Source organism: Herpailurus yagouaroundi, unplaced genomic scaffold (genome assembly GCF_014898765.1).
Source record: "Herpailurus yagouaroundi ecotype Mexico unplaced genomic scaffold, PumYag 165, whole genome shotgun sequence".
In the NCBI taxonomy this organism is placed as follows: domain Eukaryota; kingdom Metazoa; phylum Chordata; class Mammalia; order Carnivora; family Felidae; genus Herpailurus; species Herpailurus yagouaroundi.
The window spans coordinates 31,191,933-31,215,795 of record NW_024412406.1 but is presented as its reverse complement, the minus strand read 5'-3'; the positions used below and the strand labels follow the sequence as shown (position 1 = coordinate 31,215,795).

The following is a 23,863-nucleotide window of genomic DNA, read 5'->3' as shown; positions in this document are numbered from 1 at the left end:
AAGTTGGCTTTAACAGTTATAGTGATGTCGGTAGTATGTACCCTTGAGATGGTGTAGTAAAAATGGCACTTTACCTCCTCTGTGGTCTTCCTCCCACAAACCCATAACGTCTGTTGTCTCATGAGAACAGTATTAAAAAAAGGCCAGCTGAGGAATCTACAAAATACTTGACCATGACTCCTCAAAAGTGATGTCATAAAAACAAGGAAAGCCTGAAAAACTGTCACAGCCAAGAGTAGCCTAAGGAGACATGATGACTATACATGTAATATGGTATCCTGGGGGAGATTCTGGAAGAGAAAAAGGATATTATATAAAAACTAAGGGAATCTTGGGGCGCCTGGGTGGCGCAGTGGGTTAGGCGTCCGACTTCAGCCAGGTCACGATCTCGCGGTCCGTGAGTTCGAGCCCCGCGTCAGGCTCTGGGCTGATGGCTCAGAGCCTGGAGCCTGTTTCCGATTCTGTGTCTCCCTCTCTCTCTGCCCCTCCCCCGTTCATGCTCTGTCTCTCTCTGTCCCAAAAATAAATAAACGTTGAAAAAAAAATTAAAAAAAAAAAACTAAGGGAATCTTAATAAATTATGGACCTTAGTTAATAACATGTATTGATATTGGTTTATTAATTTTAATAAATGTTCCATAGTAGTGAGTCGTGTGGTGCTGATAAGAGCCCAACCTGTGTGTGTGGTATATGGGAGTTGTTATCGTTGGACTTTTTCTGTAAATCTATAAAACTGCTATTTAAAACAATTTTTAATGTTTATTTTTGAGAGAGAAGCAGAGCGTGGGTGGGGGAGGGACAGAGAGAGAGGGAGACACAGAATCCAAAGCAGGCTCCAGGCTCTGAGCTGTCAGCACAGAGCCCGATGTGGGGCTCGAACTCACAAACGGTGAAACCATGATCTGAGCCTGAGTCAGACGCTCAACCAACTGAGCCACTCAGGTGCCCCTAAAACTGCTTTTTTTTAAAATTCAAGTATGAGTAACATACAGTGTTATAGTAGTTTCAGGTGTACAATAGAACGATTTCATAATCCCATACATTACTCAGTGCTCATCAAGGTAAATGTACTCATAATCCCCTTTCTCCATTTCCCCATCCCTCTATCTACCTCCCCTCTGGCAACCACCAGTTTGTTCCCTGAATTTCAAAGTCTGGTTTTGTGTCTTTTTTTTACTTTGCTTATTTGTTTTGTTTCTTAAATTCCACATACGATGGCCAATAAATCCAAAACTATTTCCAAATAAAATGTTCACTTTAAAGAATTCATAAGTGGAACATCTAGGTGGCTCAGTGGGTTAAGCGTCTGACTCTTGGCTTTGGCTTAGGTCATGATCTCATGGTCTGTGTGGGCTTGGGCCCCACATCAGGTTCTGCAGTGAAGGATGGAGCCTGCCTGGGATTCTCAATCTCTCTCTCTCTCTGCGCCCTCCCTACTCTCTCGTTCTCAAAAGTAAATAAATTAAAAAAAATAAAGTGTGTGTATATGTGTATATATATATATAATGTAAATATACATAATGTAAATATATGTATTTATTTATATTATATATTTAAATTAATATCAGATATTAACATATTTTGGAGATAATTGTCAGCTTCTGGATTTATTCATCCATTTATGCACTCAAATATTTTTCAGGGACTGTTTTGTCAATTTGCTGAGGATTGGTACTTCAATTTTGAGCAAAATGAATAGTCTTTATCTTTGTGGAGCAAAGAATCCAGTGGGGAAAGGCGACATTAATTAAATAAGCACAGAAGCAAATGTGGAATAACAACTATCATAGATGGCGTGAAAAAGTGTTATGAGAGGTTAAATCTGTAAAAGGATAATCTCCTAAAGTTGATACATGAATAATGAATAAGAATAAAATAGGTGAATTAGTGGAGAAAGACATCTTATGCAGAGATCATAGTATCTATCTATACAAGAAAAAAAAAGTCAAAGGACTCCATGACAGCAATGAATCTCATTTAATTTGGAAGTTGTCACTGGTGGTGGATAAAATGAAAATGTTTAGATCAAGATAAGTGAGTTTTTCATAAATCTCTATTTTTAAAGAACAAGTTATTAATTTGATATACATATTCCTTTTATATCTGTGTGTTAAGTGCCCATTACATATGAAATAATGATTATCCACAGAAGTTTTGTTTAATTTGATATGTGTGTGTAATAAAATAACAGAATGCATATGCTTTGGCATCCTACCAGACTATTTCAAGTTTTGGGGCGCCTGGGTGGCTCAGGTGGTTAAGCATCTGACTTTAGCTCAGGTCATGAGCTTGCGATCCATGAGTTCAAACACCACGTCGGGCTCTGTGCTGACAGCTCAGAGCCTGGAGCCTGCTTCAGTTTCTGTGTCCCCCCCCCCCCGCCCGACCCTTCCCCACTCACACTCTGTCTCTTTCTCAAAAATAAACTTTAAAACAAATTTCTTTTAAAGTTTTAATGCTCCAGGATCTATATATCTCCATATTGTTGAGCTAGAGCCTTACCAAATAGGGCAGGTCTAGATATATCCCTAAAATGACTGGAAACTTCAAAATTATTAACCCCAGCTCACTGAATCCAAAGGCTGGATGGGAATCATTAAGAAGAGGTTGGATTTTAGAGAATCCCCCAGACCATTCTTCGAATGTCTTGAAGGCTGATCTCATCTAACTCCAGAACCTTTGTAATATTAATTGACTAGGTTACAAAAACTCCACACACTCATGCACGCACACACATGGTAGTAAAAACAAGCATACAAGATTAAGGTAACAGAAAAGACTACAGCTGGACCTAAAAGGAGGAAGAAGTATAACTTCAAAACACTCTGTGGTTTGATCAAAGGCAATCAGGATGGATGCTTTTGCAGAAGAGTTCTTGCAATGAGCAAAAAGCACGGCCTCTGGTGTCATCAGCCTGGCTATGAAGTCCTAGCTTCTCGGCCTGAGTTATAGGGTAGGGGCTTCATATCCCTCCTCATAAGGAGGCACTAAGTTAGTTTCAGTCAATGTGAGGGTTAACGAAGACAGTACTTTGAACATCGCAGAGCTGAAGTGATGCTGAGACATTTGCCATTTTTATCTCTCTCTAGTTGCATTCTACATGTAATGTTTTAATCCATGAGCCATCAATAATAGGATCGATTTGCTTATTGTATGTGGGGCGGCCTCCTTCCTTTCGTCGAATAGCCATTTGAGATTCTGAAAGATGGTTGTTTGAGTAAAAGAAAATTGATGAAACTGAACATAATGAGTTAAAATGAATGTCTCATGGTGACTACACCATTAAGCAGCTACGGTTTTAGGCCAGCCAGAGGTCTACACCACAGTTCTCTCAAGTTTAAAAGAAATAGAGAAGACAGGTAAAATGCATAGCTCTCTTTCTGCCAGTGTCTCATAAATCCAGCCTTTCCAACACCCTCTACTGCACTAATCCTAACGGATAAACAGTTTCATTTGACATCTCTAAGGTTAACTTCACATAAAGGAATCACTTCTTCTTTTCTGTACTGTTTCATATATGTATGTATATGTGTGTGTATGTATATATATGTGTGCATATGTGTGTGTGTGTGTATATATATATATATATATATTCTCAGCATGTATTTCTTTTCTTGGAATGAAATGTATAACTTGAAATGGATTACCTGTGTGTATATGCATGGAGATGATAGATAGGTAATTGTATATTTCCACCCTTAAATATTCATTGAAAATTAGTATAATCTTAAATAAGAATGTGTGATCGCACACGAGACAATCTGAAAACATATCAAGTTCACGTTGTATTATGTGAAAGAGAATAGATTCTCTTTTCCAAATGTTTGTATCAGTGGCGAGTAAGAGAAACTCCTTAGGGTGGCTACTGAAAGAGTGAATAATTGGGTTTTGTCCCCAGTTGACAAGAATTCTGGACGGTGACATTTACTAGCTTTATTCCAGTGGTTCAAGGAAGGCACCAAGAACCCATCTTCTAGCTGTGCATATTATTGCCCTCCACCACGTTTAGAGTGTTGACTTTTACCTTGTTCGCACCTCCTGATCACACAAGGGCTTCAACCGTTCTCGAAATCATTTTAGTGTTTGGAACAGGAAAGAAAGGGAAGAAGGGTAAGTAGCACCAGCTACATATCTCCCCTTTCATCAAGCTAAGAGAAAATTTCCCAGAAGCCCTTTAGTGCACTATGGCTCGCTTCTCATTCCCCTGACAATTCGGGGTCGGGGCAGGGAGGTGAAAGGGGCTAGTCTCTACCATTTGTAGTGTTTACAGTGGGATACGACTGAAGAAAAGAACACTGTAAATAGCTTTTGAGACAGATAAGCAACAATAATCTACCACATCACTTAATATTAAAAACATAGTGGGGCGCCTGAGTGGCTCAGTCAGTTGAACGTCCGGCTTCGGCTCAGGTTGTGATCTCACGGTTCATGAGTTCAAGCCCCTCTTCGGGCTCTGTGCTGACAGCTCAGAGCCTGGAGCCTGCTTCGGATTCTGTGTCTCCCTCTCTCTCCTTGCCCCTCCCCCACTCACACTCTTGTTTTTCTGTCTCTCAAAATTGAATAAACATTAAAAAAATTATCATTAAAAACATACTAATCCTAAAGTTTAATGCATATATAGCCAATACCCTCTCTGATTTTTGTGAATCAGTCTTTCAGCTCTCTCTCTCTCCTACACACACACACACACACACACACACACACACACACACTCACACACGTACACACACCCTTAATCAGTCATCTGAGTTGACTCGGCAGGCATTTCACTCATCTTTCATGTTTTGCGCATTTACTTTCAGAGATGAAAACAAAATTCTTTGGGGAATCCTATGTTTAATTCATAAAGATCTGCAACATTAGATGGCAGACACATATGTGCAAGTTGAAAAACAGAATATTTTTTCCCTAAAAGTGTTGGTTGTGAAAAGCGAAAGGAAAAAGTATTGTGTCTGCCACGTTGAAAAGACCTGACGAAGCTTGTAGGTGACTTGAAAGTCGCGACAACATAAAGCTGAGCACGAAGAAGATTTACAGATGACGAATGGAAGGCGATGATCAGAGGTTGTAGGCTATCACTCTGACAGGCATGGATGTCACTTAAGTAGACTTTTTCTTCCTTTTTATAGCTGCTGACATTTCTGAGTCCTTAGATGTACTTTTCCGTGCTAGCATGTTGTTGTTTTCTACATTGTCTTTCCCCATGCACCAAAATCTGAACGTCAGACAAGCAGGTGTCGACTGAAAATGGGTCGTAGAGTGAAATCAAACAAGTGCAGAGTCAGAAATTTAATTTGGAATAACACCAAGGGCAAATTTGGGCATTCCACTGACGTATTTTTGACATCAGATTTTTGCTTTTTGCACAATTAGAGTTTATTTTGGCGTGTTATGTCAGGAGATATTTCAATAAAATAACCTACTTTGTTTCTTGAAAACCTACTAACACTTCAAGCTCTTCAATTTCGGATACTAGACAATGTTAGCCGGTTTTCCTCTGTACAACCTGCTTTGACGTTAGCTGAATAATGCGATCATGCTCACCTGGGGCAGTGCTACGGGACACAGATGACATAGCATCCTTGATCCAGCGGGCTCTGCCCACACAGCCCATCCCCTTCACCCAATAGGACTCATTCTTTTGCCTTTCTTCCTGGCCAGAGTCTTCCCAGTTCTTAATGTTCTCATAGTCTCAGAACCGTAGGAACTTCCCAGGGAGCCTCAGCTTAACACACCTACCCCTTTTTAGCCACCCACAATGCCTAGGGCCGGAGTTCAAGATGGCCTTCATCATGCCCATGCGAAAAGAGCTGATCTCTCTGGGCCCACTAGCTGCCCCTACACTAGTGGTAACTCAGTAGGAACCTGCAGCACCTGATTCCCGTGGGGCACACACTATCCAATGAGGGACAAGGGCCAAAATGGACCTAGCTTACAAAGTGATGGCACATCCTCAATAGGTGAACTATTTGGAAATGCAGAAATTGCATAAGGCTCTGCAGGTGTATCACACTTGGTTGAACACCAGCAAGGTTCCATGGAGCAAGGCGAAGGCAAACTCAGTGACTCAGGCGACTCACCACCTTGTGTTTGCATTCTGCTGTCCCGTCTTGCTTCTTTTTACCTTTCACTCTTCCTTCCTTGGGATTGAACATTCTCCCTCAATAAAGGTTTAGCATATATAACTTCCTCATGCTATATTTCTAGGGAAGCAAGACTAAGGAAATACCCTTTACCTCTAACTATTCATTACAGGACACTAAGCATTCCCTGGGGGGAGACATTCTTACCTAAGTAGTGCAATATGGGAGAGAAGGTGTAAATGAAGTGTGTTTAGTACCCTTAGGTACTAAGGCGGATGAAGGGCCATTAGGAAATTATGCATGAAATCATTTTGAGTTTGCAGTTGTTCAATTGAATACATCTTAGAAGACCCCTCATTCTAAAATGTAGCTTAAAAGCTGAGGACATCTGACCGGGGTGCAGAGGTGGCTACAAATAATCCTGAGGATTGAGTCTGAATTATTGAGTATAAACACTGTGTATTTTCTTCATTAAGAATCCTGCCTAGGGGCGCCTGGGTGGCGCAGTTGGTTAAGTGTCCGACTTCAGCCAGGTCACCATCTCGCGGTCCGGGAGTTCGAGCCCCGCGTCAGGCTCTGGGCTGATGGCTCAGAGCCTGGAGCCTGTTTCTGATTCTGTGTCTCCCTCTCTCTCTGCCCCTCCCCGTTCATGCTCTGTCTCTCTCTGTCCCAAAAATAAAATAAACGTTGAAAAAAAAAATTAAAAAAAAAAAAAAAGAATCCTGCCTAATAATTTTGCAATGGTAAATCTAGTGTTTTCACCTATGATTGATACTGACATATTAAACAATGACTTTCATCACTTTCTGAAACCACAGTTCCTATACTGTGCAGGTACACCTACCCTACAATCCATTTTTCCTCTTTTTTTTTTTTAACTTTTATAGCGTCTTACACCACCTGTTCTAACACTCATCCCATCCCGAAAACTGGGAATTATTTTTTTAATTTTGTAAGAATTTATTTATTTTGAAAGAGAGAAAAAGTGCGAGTTGGGGAGAGGCAGAGAGACAGGGACAGAGAGAGAATTCCAAGCAGGTTTCACACTGCCAGCCTGATGCGGGGTTCGAACCCATGAACCATGAGATGATGACCCGAGCCAAAGTCAGACGCTCAACCAACTGAGCCACCCAGGTGCCCCCCTCCCAAAAAAACTTAGAATTATTTGTTGCATGTCTTTTCAATACTTTCAGCTTTTAGGCTTTTAATTCATACTCACATTAGGTCAGTGATATAGATGGATATGTGTGTGTTATATATATGGCATATATCATGTGTATGTTAATCTGAAAGACGATGATAGTAAAATTGAAAGCTTCTTGTGTTAGGAAGAATAAAATTTAAGAAAACTCATTTACATATAATGCCTAATCATCCTGAAATATTGATTTACTGTTAATAGATATGTTTTAATATTTTAATTGTTTTTTAATTTTTTTTAATTTATTTATTTCTGGGAGAGAGAGAGCACAAGCAGAGGAGGGGCAGAGAGAGAGGGAGACACAGCATCTGAAGCAGGCTCCAGGCTCCGAGCTGTCAGCACAGAGCCCGGCATGGGGCTCGAACCCATAAATTGTGAGATCATGACCTGAGCCGAAGTCAGACGCCCAACCAACTTAGCCACCCAGGCACCCCAATAGATATGTTTTTAAAAGCAACGTGGCATACTTTCAAAGTTATATTCGTAGGGATGGGGAATAACCAAGGTAGCAAGGACCTAGAATCGATATCCGGAAAAAAAAGGCATGAAAATTATGAGCTGAAATGTGGGAAGTTATGTGGGCTCCTGAGGCAAAAATCATTTTTTTGATGCTTCCCTCTACATGGTAAAGGCAGCGTTTTATCAGCAGCTGCAGAATAGACATATTATGTCATTAGTCGTCAGGTGAATTTATATCTATAGAATAAAAATCTTAGTCCTCACACATCTGTGAAATATATTGGCCACAAATCTCTAAGGGAATTGGAGGATTGTTTCTTGCTTCCACAAGAATGATGTGCTTGGGTAAATCTTCAAAATTGATTCCCATGGGAAAATATACATCTGAGAATGCACCACTTTAGCCACCAAAATTGACTTGTTTGTGAGGTTTAAAAGAATAACAGGTTAGCAGAATTTGGATGAAAAGTTTATACTATAAGATCTTCACTAATCTTCAAACATTTGATTGAGAAAAAAAAAACTATCCCTTTAAGACATTTAAAGTAGGAGGAGAGCAATTTTTTAAAGAATATTTGAATATCCTGTTGTATTTTTTTGGTCTAGAGAGGTAGTCACAAGAGAATATTACTGCTCTAGTTTCTAGATACATTTGATGATGCTAAAAATGAATATATAAAATTAAGGGATTCAAAAAATAGGAGTGACCTTTAATATAACGGACAGGCCTATTCCACCAAATTTTATTTTCAGTCAGTTAATTCCAAACAAATCTTTCCTAAAGCCAGCTGTGTATTACCCTTATCTCACCTTGAGAGATTTGCTGTAATAATTAAGCTTCCTTTAAGGGGTTTCCATCATTAACATCCAATGGAATGTTGTCAAAGAAAAAGAAGGACACATATTTATCATTTCCCCCAGCATTTACTCAAAGTGAATATTATTCCATAAAGCACAGTTTGTAATATTTATTTTAGCAGATGTTCACTTTTGATGTTGGGTAAATTTTAAAGTAGTAGATTTACCATGATAATTTTCAGTTTTTTAGTATAAGGAATTCAACTGAGAAATATTTATAATATAAGCAACCAATGACTTTACATTTGTCCTTCTAGTTTTTGTTTTTTTCAAGCAGGGTCTCAAAATTCAAAGTTCTAATAAAAAGTCTTCAATGAAGAAGCTACTGAATGTAAATTAACTTTTAATGTTGTAGGAACATATTCTTGCATATAATAGGGATTCAAAATACTTATTTCTTTAAACATAAGACTTCATCAATACCAGAGATTCCTACAAGGAAAAAAAAAATCTTTGAGTAATAGAATAAAGAAGACAGAATAAATGGTGAAAATGTTTGCTAAATAGAATGCATCATTTTTCTAACAATATTTAACATCTACAAATATATGTAGATGATATGCAGTGAATAAAATTGCCAGTAATTAATTATAAGATGTTGAAAATAACTTTCTTCTCTATTCCATTTTATCCAAAATATGAAGATTCTCCTCATGTTGGGTTTTTGATTATTCTTCTCCTTAAAAAACTCTATTCAAAATCCTCTTTCTTCTTCGGGGCGCCTGGGTGGCGCAGTCGGTTAAGCGTCCGACTTCAGCCAGGTCACGATCTCGCGGTCCGTGAGTTCGAGCCCCGCGTCAGGCTCTGGGCTGATGGCTCAGAGCCTGGAGCCTGTTTCCGATTCTGTGTCTCCCTCTCTCTCTGCCCCTCCCCCGTTCATGCTCTGTCTCTCTCTGTCCCAAAAATAAATAAAACGTTGAAAAAAAATTAAAAAAAAAACAAAATCCTCTTTCTTCAAGAGTATATCTACATTACTTGACTTTTATATCCCTTGGGCATATTGTTTTCTAGAGAATCAAACACAAAACCCCATTTGCCCGTTGGGGTATTAGAGTTCGTAAAAAATGTATTTTAAAATACGTCTTTGCATTTGCTTTTAATTTTAGGTTTTTATTAAAGTGCAGAAGACTATAAAATGAAAACTTATTACAATAACAATACATATGTTGCTGGTGTTTTTATTAGTAGTATGTATTACATATACATTAAAGTATGTGTATTGTTGTTCACACATGTATAAAACAAAATTACCATCCTCTTGTTTAGGTGGTATCCTAGGGGTGCCTGGGTGGCTCAGTCGGGTCAGCATCTGACTTCAGCTCAGGTCATGATCTTGCCGTCCGTGGGGTTGAGCCCCACACCGGGCTCTAGGCTGACAACTCCAAGCGTGGAACCTGCTTCGGATTCTGTGTCTTCCTCTCTCTTTGTCCCTGCCCTGCTCACGCTCCGTTTCTCTCTCTCTCTCTCTCTCAAAAATAAATAAACGTTCAAAAAAAAATTTTAAAGATGGTATTATCCTTTGTTCAATTAAGATTTAATCATGAGCCTTTTCCCATGACAGTAGTTGTATTCTGAGATTACCCACTTCCAATATATCAGAATTAATAAATGGATTCTTACGGGGCATATAAATCACTCAAAATATATCATTAAATAATAGTGCCCTATGGATTTTGTTTTCATTTTTCATAGTTCACAAGTTTATGATGAAAAACACTGCAGTGCTCCTGTCCGGTAACACTGTCTTACAGGAAGGGGAAAAAGTTCTGTTCGAAACAACTCACCGGGTTCTGACAATAGCAAGGAACAACATGAGGCTGAGATTTGAGACGGGAAGGAGACGGAGTGCAGACAAACCATACAACTAAACGGTATCCCTGAAAAGAAACAAAAACGATCTCAAAACTCACAAGTGAAGAGGAGGCCTCGGTCCTTGTTTTAAAAATGTTCTCTAAGCTCCCGGTGATTGTTTGCTGCTGTCCTTATCTGCGGTTGTGCTGAGTGAAGCTGTGGCCAAATGGGAGTTCAGTTGTATTCACGAGGTGTTAACGTTTATATCTTAGTTTCTGCGCTCTCTCGGAGAAAGCAAAAGTAACCACAACTAGCGCTCTGCCAGAAACCAGTTTCTGTGGCTTCAGCAATGCAAGGCACTGGTTCATTCTAAAGTGGTCACGGCCGTGGATGACAAGAGGCTTCGTATTCTTACGTGGCACATCTTTTATGGCCCTGTGGACTTTTTGCCGTATTAATCAGTTCGAACATTACTGGTCATACCTTCCTATGAGTATCTAGAAAAAGAAGCAAAGCATAGGAACGATTTTGGTCTCACAAACCAAGACTGATGTGTTAATCCAATCAGCTGGATCCCGACTGGGTTGGAGTTTTATAGGATTCTGTTTACTTCCCTTTGTTTTTCCCTTTTCCAACTTACAGCCCTCCAGGTCTTTGAGCTGAGAGTACGGTCTATTCCTGGGAGCCCTCCTTAGCTGGCTCTCAATCCTCCTGGCTCACCTCTCAGCACAGCAAATTCGTGAAACTGCTCTCTACTTTTGCATGATTTTCACATGACGGTTTTTTTAACCATTTGTCCTGCCATGATTCAGAATTCAGCAATACCTTGACGTGAAAACCAACTTTGTGTTCAAAGCCCCACAGATCACAAATGCTGCCAGTATGACCTTGTGAAAGATTGTTCTCCTTCTTTCTCTGTCTGGGTAAATTGTGCTTCTCTCTTCCAGCCATCCCGTGTCTACGGGGGGCCAACTCACCTCTATGTGCTCATCTGTCTGGGGCCTCACCTGTGCTCACCCTTGTGACAGCAGGTGTTCTCAGATACCTTCATATGTATTCATTTTTGAGAGACAGAGAGAGACAGAGCATGAGCAGGGGAGGGGCAGAGAGAGAGGGAGACACAGAATCCGAAGCAGGCTCCGGGCTCCGAGCTGTCAGCACAGAGCCCGACTGGGGGCTCAAACTCACCAACCACAAGATCATGACCTGAGCCGAAGTCAGATGCTCAACTGACTGAGCCACCCAGGCGCCCCTCAAATACCTCCCAACAAAACGCTTTTAATCAGTTCTCTCCATTCGAGTCCATACCAACAGGAAGGTAGCTGTGCTTCCTGCTCTTTCATCCGATTTAGGAAGCTAATGATTTTGGTTTATTTCTTACGTATCTCTGCATTAAAGATGGACTGCACTGCCAGTTAGTGGGTGACAGTGTTTCAAGGAATTCATCACGAACCCCACCGTTGCTCTCTATTGAAATTTAAAATACAGTTTTTATCATTAGCTCAATATAGTTTAGATTCAGTTACTTTTATTAATATATTTTAATTTTTACTTTTATTTACATTCTATATATTATGTTGTTATTGGTATATTTTTATTTAGTTATTACTTATTCAATTACCTACCTGTTAAAAGTCATTGGTTAATTTCGTTTTGCAGTAGGAAAACCCTGTTTTAATTGTTGTAATTCTACATGAACTTAAAATTCTAAATGCGTTTGCAAAGCCCTGGCGATTAACCTTAAATACCCTTGGGTGCATTTGACCATTTATCCTTGATAGGCCTAAATGTAGTTGCACTTAAATAATATCACACCAAACTTTTAATTTGGAAAACATTTGACATTTAGGAATGAATCTCTATTTCACATTAGGTTAATTTTTATGATTTTTTTCTTCTTAGGGTGATCAAAATGTACTTTGTTCCATTTCTGTATCTTTTTTTTTTTTCCAAACTGAGGAAGTCTTGATTTGGATATATATATTTGGTAGTCAAACACTGTAAAATCTTAGTTATTTTTAATCTAATTGTCTTGAGCATTTATCATACAGTAGATTATCTTCCTCTACTGATATATGTATCCTGCCCTTTTAAATAGTTATACTTTTACATTCCGTTTTTCACCATATTATCTGGGTGATAGTTTTTAATGTCACTGTTAAGTAATAATGTAAGGGCAATCCTTTATATTTTTTTGTTAAACAGATTTCATATGTTTAATTTTTAATCATGACATTTCTTAACTTGAAGTAAATGCTGATTCTATATATATAAAGATATCATTATTTTTTTAAGCTTATTTATTTATTTATTTTGAGAGAGAGAGAGAGAGAGAGAGAGAGAGAGAGAATGTGAGCAAGGGACAGAGAGAGAGAGGGAGAGAGAGACAGAGAGAGAGAGAGAATCCCAAGCAGGCTCCACACTGTCAGTTCAGAGCGCTATGCAGGGCTCCAACTCACAAACCATGTGATCATGACCCAAGCTGGAATCAAGAGTTGGAGGCTTAACTGACTGAGCCATGCAGGCATCCCAAGATCATTATTTTCTTATTTTACTTATTCTATTTCCTGTACCATTACTTTTATAAAGATTGGAATTACATTAAAAATGGTTTTGCATAGCTATTTATAAAATTAAATTATTTTTTTTCTTAACATAACCAACATAACCATCCCTTAGATGGGTTTCCATAAACCATAACGGGTTTACAAATAGGCTTTTGTGTGTAGTCCTCACTGTCTTTGAAATTAAAAGTAAATGAAATTTTACATATTGGGATTTGTCGTAAGACTTAAATTTCCAGAACTTCTGATAAAATTACAACAGCACGTTATATTTTGACAGAGAGAGAGAGAATGTCGGCTCCTAATACCAACGGCTCTCATCAGTCAAAATATATATTAATGTAGTGATTTCCATTATTTTTGTCTTTCTGTTAATTTTACTTGTATGGAAATCATCAACAAAGTGGAAAAATGGGGTTCCTTCAATAAATTCCACGGTTCTGTAATAACTGGAATTACAAGGTTATTCTAACAAAGAAGATTCAATCAGATCCTAGTTAAGGAAGAATTAGGATAGCTGAACCAATTACCGATTTTCAAATATGAAGAGGAAGCCTCACACGGAGCCCTAGGGATGAGCTGCAGAGTAGCGGCAGCAACAGAAGGAAACCCTTGGCATCATTTTGATTCAGATCTAGGATTATCAACAAGTTTGAGAAGGTGGGAGCGACATGAAGTGTGCCCCCCTCGATAGCTAACCATGGTTGGCAATGCTTGTTAGGTAGTATGGACACGCCACCAGGCTGAGGGAGATAAAGACTCCGCAATTACAGGTGCCATGATGGAGAGTTCAGTAGGCACATGCAACAATGACAGTGTAGAAACTAGACCCCCGGGGAACGCTGAAGAGAAAGTCACCGGTCAGTTCCACTAGGGGATTCGCAAAAGTTTTGGTGGTGGATATGGTTCTTGGAGACACAAAGACCCCTGCTTTGGACACGTCACTGTCAGTCCCAGCTCATTGTGCTGTGGTCATCCTCTCTGTAGGACAATCATGTTTTACTACCTGATGGTAGAAGGTCAAATCAACCGTGGTTCTTGAGCCACTGCATTAATTTTTCTTCTTTTCTAGAAGTCTCTATCAAGTTTCAAAGTATCTATAAATCCTCCGAAAGAGGTCACATAAGTTTCACCAGATTTGTAAAGAGGTATATGATTAAAAATGATTTAAAAAAAAAAAACACAACACTTTGCTGTCTTTGAAATAAAAGTCTTTCCTTAAGGTAGCAACATAACAACATAATTCCTTCAAGATAGAATCTTCTACCTGGCAGATTTATCTATTCTTCCTCCCTCCCTCCCTCCCTTCCTTCCGTCCTTCCTTTCTTCCTTCCTTCTTTCCTTCCCTCCCTCCTTCCTTCCTTCCCTCCTTCCTTCCTTCCTCCCTCCCTTCCTTCCATCCTTCCCTCCTCCCTTCCTTTATCTCTATCATTTCTTTACCTTATGAGTGTTGATTCAAGTATAGTTCCTACTTTTTTTTTTTTATTAACATATAAGGGCTTCCTGAAAAAATACACAATGCAAATTATATCCTCTTATATTTCCAAGTGGGCATTAATTGTATTCCACAGTCTTAACTTAAGTCAACATGATGTTAAACAGTCAGTTTTTACAGGCTTATCTTTCTCTTTCGGACTAAAAGCCTTAACATGGATTTCCTTCACCTGAATGCCCTTTACTTGGTAGTTGTCTATGTCACTCGCTGCTCTTCTCGAATGACATGTTAGGCAGTCCTAGTTAAACCCACACTCTTATTCCTTTACAGCCTAGGGATTAATAACTTAAGTAATCCTGCTCCATAAGTAGCTAGTTTGATGTGACTGCAGTTATATCCTTTCATCTTTTTGAGCCTTCATGTTCAGACTCTGACTCTGTTTTGTGCAACATCATATTAATTTTTTTGGCTTTTCGTAACACAAATGACTGGTTCTGATAACACATAATTAACATTAGTTTCTAAGAAGTTTGACATTACAAATCTTCTTGACAGATTTCAATTTTCCTTGTTTAATTTTCTTGTTTAAGAGTGGTCTTAAAAATAATGCAAAGAATTTAGGATTTGCATTATTTAGAATTAATATTCTTGCCAAAAGTAGAAAATGAAAAAAATTTTTAATGTTCATTTATTTTTGAGAGAGAGACAGAGAGACAGAGCAGGAGCAGGGGAAGAGCAGAGAGAGAGTAAGACACAGAATCCAAAGCAGGCTCCAGGCTCTGAGCTGTCAGCACAGAGCCCGACTTGGGGCTCGAACCCACAAACTTCAAGATCATGACCTGAGCCGAAGTCGGACGCTCAGCTGACTGAGCCACTCAGGTGCCCCAAAAGTAGACAATTTTTAAAACTTTGCTCAATGAATGCATTTCATTAAGAATATATTATTTAGTGGCACTTGGGAGACTCAGATGGTTGGTTAATCAGCTTTTGGTTTTGGTTCAGGTCATGAGCTCACAGTTCGTAGGTCGGATCCCCCCTTTGGGCTCTGCGCTGACAACACGGAGCCTGCTTGGGATTCTCTTTTCTGTCTCTCTGCCCCTTCCTCTCTCATGCTCTCTCTCTCTCTCTCAAAACAAACTTTTAAAAAAGAATATATTATCTCCTGATATTTTATTACATTTACTAAGTTAAGCATTATTTCAATTGTATGACACAAAGCTTTATTTTTAAAAATAAATTTAAATCGTCATTAATGTTTCCAACATGTTTATCTTATAAGCGGCTTTATTGATATGATTCCCTATGATGACAAAATGAGTCATTTAAAAGAAAATACTTCTAACATTTTCTACACTGAATCTTCATTTATAATTCAGGTTTCGTAGAACATTCCTAGGTAAAAGTCGGCATACTGTTTCCAACTGAGAAAGACTTTCACATCTGAGGAAACTTCAGCTGATTCCTTATCCTTCTAACTTGGGACATGCCTGCTAGTGATTGAGGTTCTGGAGGTGCTCAGCCGGCAACCTCTGCTCTGGACCCCAGCCTGGTTCATGCATATTTGCCACTCACTTGAGTGTATAGACATTAATCTAGAGTTGACAAGAAAACAGAAAGGGATTCGCAAAGTATAGGAGAAAACAAGGCATCTTTGCTCAGCTTCTTTAAAACACCCTCGTTGTCTTCGAAGGAAATCCAGACTTCTTTGATATTCATTTTATATGTGATTATTTATTATATTAATAACTGTCACATATTGAGCTCTAACTTCACGACCTTTGTGTTTTCATTTACTTTTCCAACAAATATGTGTAGCTCATATGGTGATAGACTTTTTGCATAGGATGAAAAGTAGACACAGGGTAGTTAATAACTTGCCTGCTGAAATTCAGTAACAGTTACGGCCGGATTCAGACGGAGGTCTCTATGACGGCACAGCTTGATCGTGTTATCATGCATCTACCTTGCAGCTCCAGAACACTCTGTAAACGAGCATCATTAAAGTATTGTCTCTGAACGCACTGTGTTTCATTTTCCCGTCCCAGCTCTTACAGCCCCGGGACTCACATTGGTAGATTACTGAAAGGATTTTGGAAAACAACAAATGATAGTCTCCCCCCTTCTCACTGCATTTATCGAACCTACACATACGTGTGCTCGTTTGTATACGTACATCACTGCGGCCGGAGCATGGCTACATTTACTTAGAGTATTCGGACTTTTCTGTCCGATGAAAACGTTAAAAGTGACAAAGCTAGACCGTTTGTGCCGGAAGACAAAGGTCCATACAAAATATTGGTGGAATTTTACAGTTTTTTGTAACGATTCATAAGAACTAGCAAAAAGCATAGTTCTGCCAACTTTTCAGTATGGATTTTTTTTATTGATTAATAAAAGATTCTTAGGAAACTGTTCTTTCTGTTTGTGTCTCCAAACCCATCCTGATTTTAGCTGAAGACACTGGTAGTTTTAGAGACTTTCTTTAGCTGATTCCTCACCAAAACAAGAAGTATTCTGAAATGACTATAGTAATCTAAGAAAAATATGTTTGTGTGTGTGTGTGTGTGTGTGTGTGTGTCCCTACTGAAATCACATAAATCTTCCAAAACTTTCTTTTCTTGTGTATTTTAAATGACACACATGTTGCCAGTAAGTTTTGCACATGAGCCGTTTGATGATTTTCCAAGTTTGTGCATCATATCCATTGCATTTCCTGTTAGTTCACATTTATCAGTAGGACAAAGGGAACTGAAAACTAACAACAAGGAAAAATAAACTAAATCAGGAAAATAATTTCTAAATGAAAAGCCTGTGTTTAGTGTGATGTGAGATTATACCACACAGAGTTAGCATTCGTTAAGTTTCTCTCTCCAACCAATGAAAAATAAAAACTGGTTTTAGTTATCAAAGTTTCTGTTGAACCAAAGACTTTGTGTGTTATGAGTTCACTTGTCTAAAAGCCGATACTCATTTCCAGTTGGAGTTTACAGTTCGTTAACATGACTTAATACAGACGAAATTCTTTCTCCGAAGATTTATTTTAAAATGTTATGAAATGTCACTCATGAAATTCTCTTCAAGTAAACGTAAAAAAAAAGTGAAGTGAAAAATAAAAATTACAAAAAGTTATTCTATGTTCTCGATAGACTGTGCATGGACACACAGGCTTCCTGTTTCTCATAAGTGACAAAATCATTAGAAGAAAATCTGTTTGGACCATGTGTACACATCAAAATTGGAAGACTTTTGATAGCCAACATTGTTAGAAATTAGTAGCTGATGTTTGATATGCAATGGGATTTTAGTATGCCAGTTGGGAATATCAGTATATATTAACTCAGGAAGAATAGATTCTCATAAAATTCGGGGCTCTTGTGTAACTTTGTTGATTGCTCACTTTTATTTATTTATCATTGCAGATTAAAAAAATCAACAGAAACTTTCCCGTAAACCAGCAGGTAAGATGGAAACATACTTGGAGAGACAAATCACATATTACTTCCAGGTTATCTTTTATAGAAAATAGTTTTGATTGCATTTAATTTTTATGTGGAAATAATTGGCACTGTTGTTTGCTCTCTAGGAAAACAGATAATTTATTAGATTTTTCCACATTATGTAATATATCTGTTTCTCTAATCATATTAAAAACAGTTTTAAACAATTATTTTCTCCAGGGCCCCTGGGTGGCTCAGTCGGTTAAGCATCCGACTTCGGCTCAGGTCATGATCTCACCATTTGTGGGTTCGAACCCCGCATCAGGCTCTGTGCTGACAGCTCGGAGCCCGGAGCCTGCTTCGGATTCTGCGTCTCCCTCTCTCTCTGCCTCTTCCTCACTCGCACTCTGTCTCTCTCTCAAAAATAAATAAAGATTAGCAAAAAAAAACCCCTAAAAAATAATATTTTATCTAAGTAAACTAAGTCAAAGCTATATTTGACAAAATACATATATTTATTTGAATATAATGTTGAAGAACTAAGGGAGCTATTTATCATAAGATAGTTTGTATCTTATTTGGGAGACCTATGTTTGATCTAAAAGTTAGAAGAAATTTTCAAAATTGGCTGATGTACTTTACATGAGTCTAAATTAATGCATAGAATGAAAATAATGTCTGATTCATCCAGCCGAGAATTTAGTGGATTTATTAGACTGATAATTGATTATCAGATAAAATAATTGATTGTAGAAAATAATAACTGATTCCAGTTATAGTTTTATTAAGCTGAACTTAACGTTTGCATCACCTTCATAAACATTATAAAAACATTCATTTGAATGAGAAGAGTCGGTGTAGGCTCAGTTCTGGACTCATGCAAGTCAGCGGTGCATCGGGTTTTTGTGATGTTAGAGCAACAGAGGCCAGCCGTGACTTTCTCACTCTTGATACAAAGTCAATGTGCAACCTTTGATCAAAATCTAAACATGTAGAGGCACCTGGGTGACTCAATCGATTGAGCGCCAGACTTGATTTTCGCTTGAGTCATGATTCCTGGGTTGTGGGATCGAGCCCCTCGTGGGCTGAGCATGGAGCCTCATTCAGATTCTCTCTCTCTTTCCCTCTGCCACTCCCACCTGCTAGCATGCCCTAATTCTCAAGTGTGTGTGTGTGTGTGTGTGTGTTTGTATATATAGATATCTATATCTATACCTATATCTATACCTATATCTATATCTATATCTATATCTATATCTATATCTATATCTATATATACACGTTCTCTACGTGTCTATATGTGTATCAATATCTGTGTTATCTATTTGTAAATGGTAGGCCAATCACCACTTAATTTCAATAGTAAAAATTTTAAATAATCCCAGCTTATAAAAATTAAGTTACTTCTCTTACCTAAACCTCAGTGCCCTCATATTTTTGAAGATTAAATAACAAATGTAAAATTCTCCGTGTATGCCACTATTATCATTAATGTGTTAACATTTTAAACGTGTTCTTTAGAATATAGAATTTATGTTCTTGTATAAATCGTATTATTGATGATGCCACTAGCCCAGACCAGCCTGCAGAGTTCTGTGTGACTGAAATACTAATGAAAACAGCTCTGGAGAGCCCAGTGTATCTACAGTGCTCTCAGCCATGCCGATGATTTAGGTGGAGACAGACATTGGAGAGATGTACGTGTCACGTGTCTCACCACGTCCATCCCAAGCCGTGGTTACATCTGAAGCCCTTGTTTGTGGTGCAGAGAATAGGGCTGTAGCCCAGAGTTCCTGATGGCCTCGAGCTGGGTATCACTGGTATTCCCTCAGTGGCTCCCATTCCATCCCAGGTGCTTCTGAGGCCAGTAGAACATCAGTTAGGAAATGCAGTTTAACAACTTCATAGAGCTGCAGTGGAGCAAAACTTCATTAACGAGGAATTATTCAAATAGAAAGGAGCATCAGCCATTGGGGAAAGTTGTATTGCCCATCAGTAAACCTAGTCGTTTTTATAGTCAGATACATAAAATGTAGATCTTTTCACTTGGGGAATTCTTGCCAAAAATATAAATGATGAATGTTTCTTTAAGAATGACTCTAATATATGTGTTACCATCGCTCCTTGCCCTCTCTAACCTCGACATGTGAATTGTTAATAATTAGTATAGTTTATGTTACTATAAATATTTCATAACCCTAATAACCCCACTGCTATTCTTTATTTATGATGACAACTACATTTAACACTCCCTACATTTTCCCTTCAATGACCTGTGGCATTTTTTGCCACCTCTGCATTTATCTAGGATTTGAATAATAGTAAAGTAAATAAGAATCTGAAAAAACCTTACATATAGAATAAATAATAAAAAGTGTTCAATATCCCAACACATGCATATATATAATAAATGTAGGTAAGCATTAGCATCCATAGCTTTTTATTTGCTAACCTTTTAATATTATTATACCAAGATTTTATTTCAAATCTCTTCCATCTCACGTTTTTAAAAGTCATAATGAATTCTTCTTGGCATTTTAAAAACTGAAAGCAAGAGTTAATAGATTTTTCCCTAACTATTTTCCATCATGGAAATGAAGACTTTCAGGAAATTGGATTCATTTATAGTTCAATATTCATATACCCACACCATAGGAAAACTCACCTGCATAACATGATAGCAATGCATTAGGGGACCCAGGTACATTCTCTACTTAATAAAATAGGAGCCAGTTTATAATGAATTAAAATTTGAAAACACATACAGTCTCATTTCTCCTCCAGATTTAGTATTCAAACAGCACCCTTATCTTGGACTAAGCCACAATGTGTTGCTTTAATCTTAAATTTTTTTCTGACTTAATTTTCATGTAAAGTTCTCTAAAGCTTAGATTAGATATAAATACATATATTTATCCATATGCTTTTGATGAAATAATTTAGAGATATGTTAAAATAGTCAACTGTTATACAATGAAAATCAAGTACCCTCATGTCCCTGACACATATCTAGGTCTTTAAGGAAAAAAAACAAAACAAAACAAAACAAAAAAAAAACCCACAAAGATGTCACCCACTGGAGTACAAGTCTACTGCCTCCTGTGGGATTCTGTTTTTTGAATTGTGCTACCTATGTGGTACAGCTAACCCAATGGGAGAAATTAGAATAAAAGTGAAACATAAAGGGGACCAGGAGATATCACTATTTTCCAACAGGGCCAGGCGTTAGAGCTGAGCTCTGTAGGGAAACTCCCACCATCCAGAATCCATGAGACTTTCAGTGAAACCACTCTCAAAAGAAGAGATTTGAATCCAAAATTGTAAATTATTGAGAAAATAGACCATAACAGGGGAAAGCATAATTTAGAGATTAAAAAAATCCAAAATTAGTTTTGATTATCATGTCCTTTTTAAATAAAGAAATGGAAATTATAAGTCAAGAACAGGATATGGTGTTAAAAATGTGGATTTGCAGAAGAATCAAATAGGAGTTCAAAAGTTTAAAAAATAGTGTATTTAAAATTAAAATCAGTTAACCAATTGAATAATAGAATATAAGATGAAGGTAAAATATGTCATTGAAAGTATATATCTGAGAATGTCAGTACACACAGAAAAGGGTGAAAAACATAAACGTTAATGTAAGACATAAACTTTAGAATAAGAAGCTAAAAGAATATCTTCAGAAAGACTGGGGAAAACGTGTAACAGGCAATGTATGAAGACAGATGATGGTTAAGAGTTCTTATAGTCTTCAGATTAAAGAATCCAACTAACCCCTGAGCAAGGTAAATAGAAACAAATCCACACCAACAAAGGATCTGGAATGACTTCAATATCCAGTCAGTGGAATACGGGCAACATTAAAGGGATAAACGAGCTCTGTTGGTACTGGTGTCAAAGGTCATCCAAGTAAGTTTATGAAGCAATAGCAAAGTGAAGAATAGGGAATAAAGTAATCACGGTGTTTTAATAAAGGGGTTAGAATGATACATACACATATTCTTATACAGGCATAAACATATCTTGAGAAGAGGCACAAGAATCTGGTAAAGGTGTTTGCCTCTGAGAAGTGTTTGCCCAGTCTGCTTTCCCACTGTGAGGATTTCATTCCCAAGCCTCTGTGCCCAACTCTTATGCCTTTCCCTGGAGAACTCTCTCATTTCCATTTCCGCTCATTTTGTTGATTGAAGTTCCCTATTCAGTGCCTGCAACAAGGAATTGCGTTTTCTTTTGCTTTGTCTTGAACTCAGATGTGTGTTAATTCTGTTCTTCCCGATGCAAATTCTATTTTGCATTTCTACCTATTGGAATCAGCCCAGCCTCCCTTATTTATTCCACATCCTCTGGCTTTTGGTCTTTACTATTAGAATAACTGGAAAAACGTATGCGCTTGCCATTTAAGACGTAACATTGGCATATACTTTTAGATGTCTGTCTTTAAATTTTGAATATGTTTCTCTTTTCTTCCTATTTTATTTATGTATAGTATAGCATACTCCACTCATGAAGGAAATCTACTTTTCGTATGTCTACATTGCCTACGTTAAAAAGAAATTTTTATGGCTCGCGGGATTTGTGTTGTACTTAGACTTTTTTTCACTTCAAGATTAACAAAAGTTAAAAAAAAATGCTTCACTGTTTATGTCTAGATACTTTAGGTTTTTATTTTTACACTTACCCAACCGGCTTCTATGGACTTTAAGCATTTCTTTCTTATTGCATTTATCACATTTTATGGTATTCTCTATTAACTCTTCGTCCCTCTCTCAGCCCAGACTCAACTGTAAACTCCTAAAGATAAAAGTGTTATTGTTATATCCTTACCTCCTACAACAGTGCCTTACATATCATGATTCTGGTAGAGACCTCAGTGTAAAGAAGAAATGCAGTTAAATCTGAGAATTCCTCAACATGTAAAGCTTTCTCTATTCCAAAGAAGCTCAAAGAAAAATACAGGGCACAGGCAGGGAGAAAATATTTGCAAATCACATCGAATAAAGGACTTAAATCCAGAATATATTTTTTTAACAAATGAAAAATGAATATTTAAGAAATCAAACAATTCAATGCAAGAAAATGTGCCCAGATTTGAAAAGACACTTCACTAGAGAAGTATGTGAGTATCAGATAAGTGCATGAAAAAATATTCAACCTTAAAGCACATGCAGATGAAAAACACCATGAAATACCACTACGTATACACGAGAATGGCTAATTATAACTAAGTGCTGGCAAGGAGGAATTGTTATACACTAGAATTGTTATACACTGCTGGTGGGAATACAAAATGGCACAACCACTTTGGAAGACAGTCTGACAGTTACTAAGAAGTTAAATCTACACCTACCATACGATCCAGCCAGTCCGCTCCCAGGAAATGAAAGCATGTGTTCATGCAGACTAGTTCACAAATGTTCATAGCAGCTTTATATATGAATAGCCCCAAACTGGAAACAACTCAAATTCCAACAGGTGGCTGGACACACAATGTCGTATTTATACAATGCAATGTTACTTAGCAGTAAAAAGGAACACACTCCTGGTACATGCTACAGCATAGATGAATCTCAAAATTATCCTGCTCAGTGAGAGTAACCAGGCACCCTTCCCCTCAAAAATAGAGTGTAGGCTGCATGCTTCTATTAGATAATATTCTAGGGATTGCAAACTAAGGTACAAAATCAGAAAGCAAATCAGCAGCTGCCTAGGAAATGGGAAGAGTGGGTGGCAACAGAAAGGGATTGGAAAGCAGCAGGAGGGAACTTTGGGGGTGATGTATATTTTCATTCTGTTGATTGTAGTGGTTTTCTGAGTGCATGCGTGCGGCACAACTTTTTAAACCTTACCTTTTAAATATGTGCCATTTATTTATGCTCTTATACCTCAATAAACTCAAACCATTTTTATTATTAAAATGTCTGGGAATCATGGGGCGCCTGGGTGGCGCAGTCGGTTGAGCGTCCGACTTCAGCCAGGTCACGATCTCGCGGTCCGTGAGTTCGAGCCCCGCGTCAGGCTCTGGGCTGATGGCT

At 38.0% G+C, this 23,863-nt stretch overlaps 1 protein-coding gene across 4 annotated transcripts in view; it reads left to right on the top strand.

Annotated features, from left to right (window-relative positions):
• SNTG1 (syntrophin gamma 1) overlaps positions 1-23,863 on the top strand; it is a 916,326-nt gene that overhangs the window by 735,900 nt on the left and 156,563 nt on the right. For 3 of the 4 annotated variants that reach the window (XM_040487818.1, XM_040487819.1, XM_040487821.1), the window contains one exon: positions 17,811-17,849. The exons of the other annotated variant lie outside the window; for it this stretch is intronic. In XM_040487818.1, coding sequence (XP_040343752.1) covers positions 17,811-17,849 — 39 coding nt within the window. The remainder of the gene's footprint in view (positions 1-17,810; positions 17,850-23,863) is intronic. 4 annotated transcript variants of the gene reach the window in all.